Here is an 11,662-nt window from a genome sequence, read left to right as displayed (position 1 = left end):
GTGATCATCATTTTACTCAAAAAGAACTGGGGAAAATAAAATCAGGCTAAGAATAGATTTATCCATTGGGTCAAGCAAATTCTCTATAAAAACTGGGATGGTAAGTGAATTGTATAGTATGTGAATTATACTTCACAAAAGCTGTTACCAAAAGAAAAAAATAAGTAGTGGCTAAAATATCTAGATGTGTGCTTGGGGTATCTGGGTACTCATTTTCAAAGAGTAATGGTCCCTTAAAGAATGTGAGTAGAGAATATTGTTTGGCTGCTGTCCCTCCACAATCAGCTCTTTAAGCAAAGCCACAGTTGGCCCACAGGCATCTGAATTGGTGCTCAGATGCTTCCAGGATGAGGACCGGTAACTGTCAGATGCTCAGCTGCCTGCTGACCTTAGCAAGGGCATCACTGACAACATCCAGCTCATGCTGAAGCTCGTTCATGGCGCTGGTTATACTCCTGGTATCTTTCAAGATCTGAATACTCCGTGTATACGGATTATACTTCACTCCAAATGGACGCTTGATTGTCTTGGTAAATTCTCTATATAAGAAAACAAATAAGAGGCAATCAGTTTCTAGGGGAAAAATGATGAAAACAGAATACTGTCCATTAGTCTAACATTGAACATATCTAAACATTCAGAAAACGAAGATCATGGCATCTGGCCCCATCACTTCATGGGAAATAGATGGGGAAACAGTGGAAACAGTGTCAGACTTTATTTTTTTGGGCTCCAAAATCACTGCAGATGGTGATTGCAGCCATGAAATTAAAAGACGCTTACTCCTTGGAAGGAAAGTTATGACCAACCTAGATAGCATATTCAAAAGCAGAGACATTACTTTGCCAACAAAGGTCCATCTAGTAAAGGCTATGGTTTTTCCAGTGGTCATGTATGGATGTGAGAGTTGGACGGTGAAGAAAGCTAAACACTGAAGAATTGATGCTTTTGAACTGTGGTGTTGGAGAAGACTCTTGAGAGTCCCTTGGACTGCAAGGAGATCCAACCAGTCCATCCTAAAGGAGATCAGTCCTGGATATTCATTGGAAGGACTGATGCTGAAGCTGAAACTCCAATACTTTGGCCACCTCATGAGAAGAGTTGACTCATTAGAAAAGAGTCTGATGCTGGGAGGGATTGGGGGCTGGAGGAGAAGGGGATGACAGAGGATGAGATGGCTGGATGGCATCACCGACTCTATGGACATGAGTCTGAGTGAACTCCGGGAGTTGGTGATGGACAGGGAGGCCTGGCGTGCTGCGATTCATGGGGTCGCAGAGTCGGACACGACTAAGCGACTGAACTGAACTGAACTGAAACCCTTTGTATACTTCATGCCCTTTTTGAAATGCCATTAAACTTTCCCTTTCCCCTAGCTAGAATGAATTGCTCCTGGATAAAATGCAAAACAATGTTTCATCTGTATCTCTTTAAGGCTTCCAATTTGGTATATAGTAATTTGCATACATTTTGTTTTCCCTATTAGATTATAAACTCTCTGATAGGAAGGAATGGGAAGTAACCAGTTTCTCAGTGTATCTGATTCATATTTGCAACCCTGAACATCACTGTAAACAACACATCCTAAATATTTACTGTGGAAGGGAGATATGTTCCAGGCAGAAGGTGCCTCAGCTCAGTTCAGTTCAGTTCAGTTGCTCAGTCGTGTCTGACTCTTTGCGACCCCATGAATCGCAGCATGCCAGGCCTCCCTGTCCATCACCAACTCCAGGAGTTCACCCAGACTCACGTCCATTGAGTCAGTGATGCCATCCAGCCATCTCATCCTCTGTCGTCCCCTTCTCCTCCTGCCCCCAATCCCTCCCAGCATCAGACTCTTTTCCAATGAGTCAACTCTTCGCATGAGGTGGCCAAAGTACTGGAGTTTCAGCTTTAGCATCATTCCTTCCAAAGAAATCCCAGGGCTGATCTCCTTTAGAATGGACTGGTTGGATCTCCTTGCAGTCCAAGGGACTCTCAAGAGTCTTCTCCAACACCACAGTTCAAAAGCATCAATTCTTCAGTGTTTAGCTTTCTTCACCGTCCAACTCTCACATCCATACATGACCACTGGAAAAACCATAGCCTTTACTAGATGGACCTTTGTTGGCAAAGTAATGTCTCTGCTTTTGAATATGCTATCTAGGTTGGTCATAACTTTCCTTCCAAGGAGTAAACGTAGAGGGCTTCTAATTATTAGCTGTTTACTTCTGTGACTTGTTACATTACTGGACCTATCTAAGGCAGAGGAAAATTAAGGTATGAGGAAGATATACTTTACCTCATCTTCTCCTTTGCATCTTCAAAGCTTTCAGATACAAAGTAGACATCCTGAAAAGTTGTGATGAGACACTCCTGTTTGCATGTAATCTTGGGGTCAAAGGGCTTTACTTTGGCGTGTCCAGAAAGAGCATGCTAGAGGACAAAGAGTCCGTGAATCAAAAAATACTATCCATTTTCATAGATCACCTTCTTCACACAACTGCCAGAATCAGCACATCTCTGAATGTATTACAGAGTGGTCCCAATCTACAATTCCAAACTTATTTCCTACATCTCTATTTAATCCACAATATACTAAAGTAAAACAAATGAATTGCTATTCCCTATAAATGCCCCACTCTTTATAACACTCTTCTCCATGTAGGATGTACCCAAGGATCTTTATTTATTTACTGTTAATATGGCATCTGCTTTCTACCCAACAGTAGTTATTCCTGTACATGACTTGTACCCTCCAGCAGGTGGTGGGCTCTTTGAGAGCAGGACTGTACCTTACATTCACCACCTAACAAACAGAGGTTCATTCCTTTATTGGATACATAATAAATCTCATTGAAGAATTCCCTAGAAAGTACTGAAGTTATTGTTAGCACACCAAAAACAGTGAGGAAACAGCAAGACTTTGTTAAGCAAAAGCTTTAAAATACTTATTTATTTAGAAGATACATCTATATTCTGAATAGGCATCTATATTCAGAAAACTTAGGAAAGAGAGAAAAATACCTCTTAGGTAATGCTTACTGCCACCCCAAGTATTTTCCACAGTAAGCTCTTGTTCAAATCCAGAAACTATTTCAGGTTGCATCAATTACATTAAGTGAATATGGTTACATGCAAATATTTACAACTCTTACTTTGAGTTCACTGATGGAAGAAAGTAAGCCGGCACCAAAGACTCTTAGCTGCCCTTCTTGTTTGCACAGACCAAACTCCACAGTGAAGAAGTAGCACTGCAAAAGGACATCAGCATTACTTTCACATTGTGAATGGCTCAATTTAAAACAAATTATGACGTTTAGTCACTGACCCAATTTACCCTGGAATAAAATCCAAGACCCCCAGATTAGCTATACAGTCTGGCCTTGACCAAGTCAGACTTCCCAAACTTTTGTTCCTGGAACTCTTACATACTTTTAAATATAACTAAGGACCCTAAGGACCTTCCGTTTATGTGGGATATAGCTAACTATATTTACCATATTCAAATGTAAACTGAGACAAAATTTAAATATTGACATTTATTTTAAAATATAATAAACCATTTTATGGGCTTCCCAGGTGGCTCTGTGGTAAGGAATCTGCCAGCAATGCAGGAGACCCAGGTTCAATCCCTGGGTCAGGAAGATCCCCTGGAGAAGGGAATGGCTACCCACTCCAGTATTCTTGCCTGGAGAATTTCATGGACAGAGGAGCCTAACGGGCTACAGTTCATAAGGTGACAAAGAGTAGGACATGAGTGAGTGACTAACACATTAAGTTCCTTGAAGGTGGGAATTAAACTTTACTCATATTTGTATTTCCAGCATGACGTCTTATAAAGTGCTAAAAAATATTTTTAGCATCATTTTTAGAGAACCTATCATTTTTTACTGAAAAAAGGGTATATAAGCTATTAACATTGTTGTATTCTAGTGTTCTTTATTTCTCTGCCTTTTTTTTTTAAGCTCATGTCTTCTTTAAGTGAAGTGAAGTGAAGTCTCTCAGTCTTGTCTGACTCTTTGCAACCCTGTGGACTGTAGCCTACCACGTCTTCTTTGGATAAAACTTAAATGTCTTCCTTTAATGTTATTTAAACTATTTAAATTAAATTAAATATGAGCAGAGACAAATTTTCTAATGCTCATCTGGAATATGTACTTTTAAACTACACAAATACCCACATCCCACCCCAGTTAAGAATTAATGATCTGTATAGCGATTTCCAGATTTATACCGTTGCCAGTTTTTGAACAGCCTCTTCTGAAGCTCCAAGAGAAGCCAGGCCAATTTCTTGGGAGAACTGAGCAAAACTAGGTTCAGCCAAAAGAGGGACATGACCTAAGAGTTCATGGCAGGTATCTCTGAAAAAGAGGTACAAGTTGTCACACTATGACGTTTAACACAAATGCATGATCAACCATTCAATCAAATAAAAACCTGATCTTACTTTTATTCAAACTGACCAGGTGATATTACTTTAGAAATGGACCACAAAGGACATTATTATAGTAAAGAAATTATTTTGGTTCAAAACCTTGAGCATTCACAAACACATATACATAAATTCACGCAAATACCCACAGACATCCACATGTCGCCCCACCTCCACCCCCAAATCAGGTCTCTGTTCAAATGTCACCTTCTCAGAGAGTCCTTCTCTGATCACCCTTTTCAAAATAGAAACACACACACACACACACCTCTGTCCCCTTTCCCTGCTTTATTTTTCTCCATGGAACTTATAACCACCCGATATTCTATTTTATTCATATTTACTTGTTTGTTTATTTTCTGTATCTCCCATTGGAATATAAGCCCTAGGAGGGCAGGAAACTTTGAATTTTTTTCAGTCTTACATCCCCTATGCTTAGAACAGTACTTGGTACCTAACAGGTTGTCAATTACTACTGGTAATAGTAATGGCTAGCATGTATAGCGCATAGAACATGTATTACAGGCCAGGCACCATTCAAAATGCTTTACATGTGCTAACTCACTTGATCTTCATGAAAACAAAACTCGTGAGGTAAGTACCATGCTGATGGATGGATGCTGCGATAGAGGTACTTACGGTTCTGGAGTGTAGAGAGGATCTGAACTGTGTCTCACATACTGTGTGCAGTGAAAAACTCGAAAGGCTAAGCCTGATAAGAAATCCCTTGGTGATAAGTAACCAGCCACAGGACGGATGGAAAAACCTGTGCGTTCTGCAAAGCAAAGGAGAAAAATGTTCCCCAGAATAGACTAGTTGCTGCAACATTTTAATTCTGCCAGTGGCACCACGTTACCACTTGGAGGGAGAACACGAAGCTAAAACGTGTCACACAAGTCATAATTACGATGGCCAGACGATGAATTAAGAACTTTTACACATGACATCTCCTTTCATGTTTATGATTGTGCCAACCATAAAACTATGGCTCAAAGACTCAATAATGTGCCCAAGGCCACACAGCAGATGATAAATGTAGGATGAACCCAGGCCCTACACTGCACCTTGCTGTCTCCATGAAGAGGTTAAACTGTTCCTTAGACAATCTTTCTTTAAAAAAAAAAAAAAACTTTAAAAATCTGTTAATTTACACCAGAACCATTTTTTGAAACTATGACATTCTTAGGCAGTACTCCCTCTTGTAGTTTCTTTATTGTCTGAACTGACTGGTGCTCTTTCATTCCCCAACAGTTGAGACTGCATGCCCACTGTGAAAGTTACTTGCTGCAGTGCCTCTGGGGACCTCGATAAGCTCTAATCCTGTCCTTCATTTCAAACTCTCAGTTCAGTTCAGTTCAGTCGCTCAGTCGTGTCTGATTATTTGTGACCCCATGGACTGCAGCACACCAGGCTTCCCTGTCCATCACCAACTCCAGGAGTTTGCTCAAACTCATGTCCATCGAGTCAGTGATACTATCCAACCATCTCATCCTCTGTCATCCCCTTCTCTTCCCACCTTCAATCTTTCCCAGCATCAGGGTCTTTTCCAGTGAGTCAGTTCTTCGCATCAGGTGGCCAAAGTATTGGAGTTTCAGCTACAGCATCAGTCCTTCCAATGAATATTCAGGACCAATTTCCTTTAGGATGAACTGGCTGGATCTCCTTGCAGTCCAAGGGACACTCAAGACTCTTCTCCAACACCGCCATTCAAAAGCATCAGTTCTTCAGTGTTCAGCTTTCTTTATGGTCCAACTCTCTCATCTATACATGACTACTGGAAAAACAATAGCTTTGACTAGATGGACCTTTTTGTTGGCAAAGTAATGTCTCTGCTTTTTAATATGCTGTCTAGGGTGGTCATAGCTTTTCTTCCAAGGAGCAAGCATCTTTTAATTTCATGGCTGCAGTCACCATCTGCAGTGATTTTGGAACCCAAGAAAATAAAGTCTCTCATTGTTTCCATTGTTTCCCCATCTATTTGCCATGAAGTGATGGGACCGGATGCTATGATCTTAGTTTTTTGAATGTTGTATTTTAAGCCAGCTTTTTCACTCTCCTCTTTTACTTTTACCAAGAGTCTCCTCAGTTCCTCTTTGCTTTCTGCCATAAGGGTGGTTTCATCTGCATATCTGAGGTTATTGATATTTCTTCCGGCAATCTTAATTCCACCTTGTGCTTCGTCCAGCCTGGCATTTCGCATGATGTACTCTGCATGTAAGTTAAATAAGCAGGGTGACAATATACAGCCTTGACAATATACTCCTTTCCCAATTTGGAACCAGTCTATTGTTCCATGTTCAGTTCTAACTGTTGCTTCTTGACCTGCATACAGATTTCTCAGAAGGCAGGTCAGGTGGTCTGGTATTCCTATTTCTTGAAGAATTTTCCACAGTTTGTTGGGATCCACACAGTCAAAGGTTTGGGCATAGTCAATAAAGCAGAAGTAGATCTTTTTCTGGAACTCTCTTGCTTTTTCTGATCCAACAGATGTTAGCAATTTGATCTCAGGTTCCTCTACTTTTTCTAAATCCAGTTTGAACATCTGGAAGTTCTCGGTTCACGTACTGTTGAAGCCTTGCTTGGAGAATTTTGAGCATTACTTTGTTAGTGTGTGAGATGAGTGCAATTTTGCAGTAGTTTGAACATTTTTTGGCATTGCCTTTCTTTGGGATTGGAATGAAAACTGACCTTTTCCAGTCCTATGACCACTGTTGAGTTTTCCAAATTTACTGGCATATTGACTGCAGCACTTTAACAGCATCATTTTTAGGATTTGAAACAGTTCAGCTGGTATTCCATCACCTCCACTAGTTTTGTTCGTAGTGATGCTTCCTAACACCCATTTGACTTCGCATTCCAGGATGTCTGGCTCTAGGTGAGTGATCACGCCATCATGGTTATCTGGTTCCTGAAGATCTTTTTTGCATTAGTTCTGTGTATTCTTGCCACCTCTTCTTAATGTCTTCTGCTTCTATTAGGTCCATACCATATCTGTCCTTCATTGTGCCCATCTTTGCATGAAATGTTCCCTTGGTATCTCTAATTTTCCTGAAGAGATCACTAGTCTTTCCCATTCTATTGTTTTCCTCTATTTCTTTGCATGGATCACTGAGGAAGGCTTTCTTATCTCTCTTTGCTATTCTTTGGAACTCTGCATTCAGATGGGTATAGCTTTCCTTTTCTCCTTTGCCTTTAGCTTCTCTTCTTTTCTCAGATATTTCTAAGACAACCTCAGACAACCATTTTGCCTTTTTGCATTTCTTTTTCTTGGAGATGGTCTTGATCACTGCCTCCTGTACAATGTCACAAACCTCCATCCATAGTTCTTCAGGCATTCTGTCTATCAGATCTATTCCCTTGAATCTATTTGTCACTTCCACTGTATAATTGTAAGGGATTTGATTTAGGTTATACTTGAATCGTCTAGTGGTTTTCCGTACTTTCTTCAATTTAAGTCTGAATTTTGCAATGAGTTCATGATCTGAGCCACAGTCAGCTCCCAGTCTTGTTTTTGCTAACTGTATAGAGCTTCTCCATCTTCAGCTGCAAAGAATATAATCAATCTGATTTCAGTATTGACCATCTGGTGACGTCCATGTGTAGAGTTGTCTCTTGTGTTGTCAAAAGAGGGTATTTGCTACAACCAGTGCATTCTCTTGGCAAAACTCTGTTAGCCTTTGCCCTACTTCATTTTGTTCTTCAAGGCCAAACTTGCCTATTACTCCAGGTATCTCTTGACTTCCTACTTTTGCATTCCAGTCCCCTATGATGAAAAGGACATCTTGTTTTGATGTTAGTTCTAGCAGGCCTAATGGGTCATCCTAGAACCTTTCAACTTCAGTTCTCACATTCTGGTAATTCCAGTTCCACCCCATTCCTTTGTACTTGGATTCTCCCACTCTGATGGGCAAAAGAATTTTCTGCAAAGATGGAGATGTTCATTATGTGGACTACCCAATAGGGTATCCACTAGCCATGTGTGGCTACTGAGCACTGAAATGTGGCTAATGTGGTTGGGGAACTAACATCTTGATTTACATTTATTTTAATTATTTAAACAACCACAGTTGTCTAGTGGCCACCATATTTGCCAGGGTAGGTAGCCCTTTCCAACTCACATTTTGTTGGAACTGACTCTTAATTTTGGTTTCTGTCTTTGACACTTTCCCTTGAAACATCTTTAGCTATAAGCTCTGCAGCCTGCTCAAGCTCCAGACCCCAAGTGATCAGCTTTCAGTTTCATATCCATAACAAAATATTTCCTCTAAATCTCATGCAAATGTGATTTGATAATAACTTCTGTAGCATATGCTAGTCTATCTTTGTTAAGCCCCACAAGTTCATGTGCTTTGGTTCTCTGCCATTCTTAATCACTGCTATTTTTAAATCTAGTTTTCATAGGAACTACTACCATGAGTTCTTCCCTTGTAAAAACTATATTGCCATCTTCTGTTTAGTTCTTAGTTTTGTATACAGTGGTTGAGGAATGAGAATTATGGAATTGAAAAAATATGTAGATGTTTATAACAGTCTATGTAATAAATTCTATTGTGATTGGAAAATACTATTTTTGAATTAATCACATAGACTGTTATAAATATCTACATATCTATTCAACTCCATAAGATAAACTCCCTTTGGGGCTTTCCTGATAGCTCAGTTGGTAAAGAATCCGCCTGCAATGCAGAAGACCCTGGTTCGATTCCTGGGTCAGGAAGATCTGCTGGAGAAGGGATAAACTACCCACTCCAGTATTCTTGGGCTTCCCTTGTGGCTCAGCTGGTAAAGAATCTGTCTGCAGCGCAGGAGACCTGGGTTCGATCCCTGGGCTGGGAAGATCCCCTGGAGAAAGGAAAGGCTACCCACTCCAGTATTCTGGCCTGGAAAATTCCATGGACTGTATAGTCCATGGGGTCACAAAGACTCGGACACGACTGAGCAATTTTCACTTTCACTAAACTCCCTTTGAGTCAAAAACATAACTTCTATTTTTGCCCCTAAGGTTCTAATCTGCTGAGATCAAAGGGGATGTTTATTTCTCTTACATATTGTAGACTCTGGAGATCATTGGTCATTTTATTTCTTATTTTAGCTAGGAAAAAATAAGGAAACCTGGCCCAAGTAAGCATGATGGACTAAAAGGAGGAAAGTTGTCCTTACTCTTCATTTATGCTTCCCCTAAAACATCTTCTTTCTTGGGAAAACAGTAGAATCTTAGTGTAGAAAGGGGCTTCAGAGATCATTTACTCCAACCTTTCCGAAGGTGCCTGAATCTTCTCTGTCATGGGTGGGTATGGAACTTTTGCATGAACATTTCCATGGATGTAGAACTGATCATCTCAATAGCCTGCTTCATTTCAAATGGCTATTTTAGCAAGATCTTCTCCATTTCGAACTAAAAGTTTGCTCTTTCTATCCAACTGTCCTTTACTTTAGAGCTGTATAATAATCCCTCTAATATATAAGATGACCTTCAAATATTTAAATAAAGTTATAAACTCCCCTAAATTCCCAGGTTCCCTAAGGATCCTTCAGATTTTATTTATCTGATACATTCTCCTATCCCCTTACAATTCTGCTCACTTTCCTCCACATTTGCTCCAGGTTATGAATGTTCCTCTTCAAATGTGGTGCCCAATTCTCCAGGACAGAATACAGAAAAATTCTGACTTTCCATATAACCAGATGTTAGTCCTCTATTAAAAATTCTGTTGTGGTTGAAAAAGAGTTCAATACTCCTTTTATAAAAATTAATTAGCTCATTACCTTTTAAAAAGTTTGAGACATCTTCCAATTGTGGAATATTATCTTCCCGGTATCCACAGTATTTAGAAAGCAAAGGTAAGTTTTTGAGATACTCTCTGCAGGCATGGGTTGGGTAAAGTTTGTTGAGCTCTCGGAACACAGTTCCCCAGGTCTTAATCTCTTCTTCAGTGAATTCAACCCTAGGAATGGGGTCTCCACTAATGAGATAAAGAGAAGAAGTCATTTTGGATTAGCATCCAATAAACAGTAGCATATATTTTGTTTTCTATTTACTATATGACTATAATTTATGCCATTTATTTCATTATTTCAAAGTTTTAAGTTATTTTTATAGTACACTTACTGTTTATAGTTCATAGCCAAATCTGCAAAATACTTTCGTCTTTTACGGTAGACGTTGTCTTTGAAGCCCTAATAATTAAAGAAAAGGTTTTAAATATCCATTCTAAAATATACTCGACAAATAATTTAGAAAACATTTCATTGTTATGCGAGTGACTATAAAGAAGGGCTGTATAACTTACTTTGAGCAAGCGCTGTTTAGAAGTTTATGATCATTTTAAAGTCAATGTTATATGACAGCTCTATATGATAGTGACTACAAAGATAAAAGATACTACGGATATAAAAATACAACAGTCGCTACAAAAATAAAATAGCTTGAGGAAAAAGAAAAGTACCACCCTAGTTAAAGTACATTGCTTTCCAAGGGCGAGATTTTTTTCTTAATTGTCTAACTACATCTTCAGTTATATTTTCCTATAAAGTAATTAATAACAAAGTAGTAATTACTAATACTTGATATGATGGCAGCTGAATCTAGCCTCAGAGTTTATTGCAAAATGCTGACATATTAATCATTTGCAGAAGCAAATAGTGATAATAAAAAGAGACAAAATAGTAACATTCGAATTTATACCTATAAAAGATATTTAATAAAAACAATAAGCAAAATAAGGCATCAAACAGCAAGTCTCAGTAGGATATAATCAATAATACAAAATAGGAAAGAAGGGGAGACCTGAAAGGAAAGAATGAGACTTGTATGTTTAACATAGATTTACAAGTCCCTACTATGCCCCTGGCCTTGTGCTAAGATTCAGAAAAACACAGCACAATCCGGGTCTTCAAGGAGTTTATTTTAACTAATGATTTTGAAGCATATGATAAATGGCTTGTTAGAGACAGGCACAAATACCACTCGAACTCACAAGAGAAACTCGAATCCAAAGTACGTGAAGAGGACAGTGGGGGTAAGGAAAGGGTCCCTGGCGCTGACTCCTAAGCTAAGTCTCAAAAGAGGAGCTGAGAGAGCTAGGTGTAGGACAGGAAGCACAGCACCAAGGGCAACGCAGAAATAATAGCACGTTGTGCCTGGGAAAACATACACAATTCAACATTGCTGAAGTCTGGAGAGCGTGGAGTGTGGTGGAGACTAGTTACAGGCCTGCTAACAAAGGTCTGTTTGACAGCCTGGATTTT

At 39.4% G+C, this 11,662-nt stretch overlaps 1 protein-coding gene across 1 annotated transcript in view; it reads right to left on the bottom strand.

Annotated features, from left to right (window-relative positions):
- TPH1 (tryptophan hydroxylase 1) overlaps positions 1–11,662 on the bottom strand; it is a 29,403-nt gene continuing 17,741 nt past the window's right edge. The window contains exons 5-11 of the mRNA XM_055547483.1: positions 10,524–10,591; positions 10,181–10,377; positions 5,054–5,189; positions 4,217–4,343; positions 3,138–3,233; positions 2,282–2,415; positions 1–539 (exon numbers count right to left, since the gene is read on the bottom strand). Coding sequence (XP_055403458.1) covers positions 365–539; positions 2,282–2,415; positions 3,138–3,233; positions 4,217–4,343; positions 5,054–5,189; positions 10,181–10,377; positions 10,524–10,591 — 933 coding nt within the window. The 3' untranslated portion in view covers positions 1–364. The remainder of the gene's footprint in view (positions 540–2,281; positions 2,416–3,137; positions 3,234–4,216; positions 4,344–5,053; positions 5,190–10,180; positions 10,378–10,523; positions 10,592–11,662) is intronic.

Source organism: Bubalus kerabau, chromosome 15 (genome assembly GCF_029407905.1).
Source record: "Bubalus kerabau isolate K-KA32 ecotype Philippines breed swamp buffalo chromosome 15, PCC_UOA_SB_1v2, whole genome shotgun sequence".
Classification (NCBI taxonomy): Eukaryota; Metazoa; Chordata; class Mammalia; order Artiodactyla; family Bovidae; genus Bubalus; species Bubalus kerabau.
This window is presented reverse-complemented; position numbering and strand designations above follow the sequence as displayed.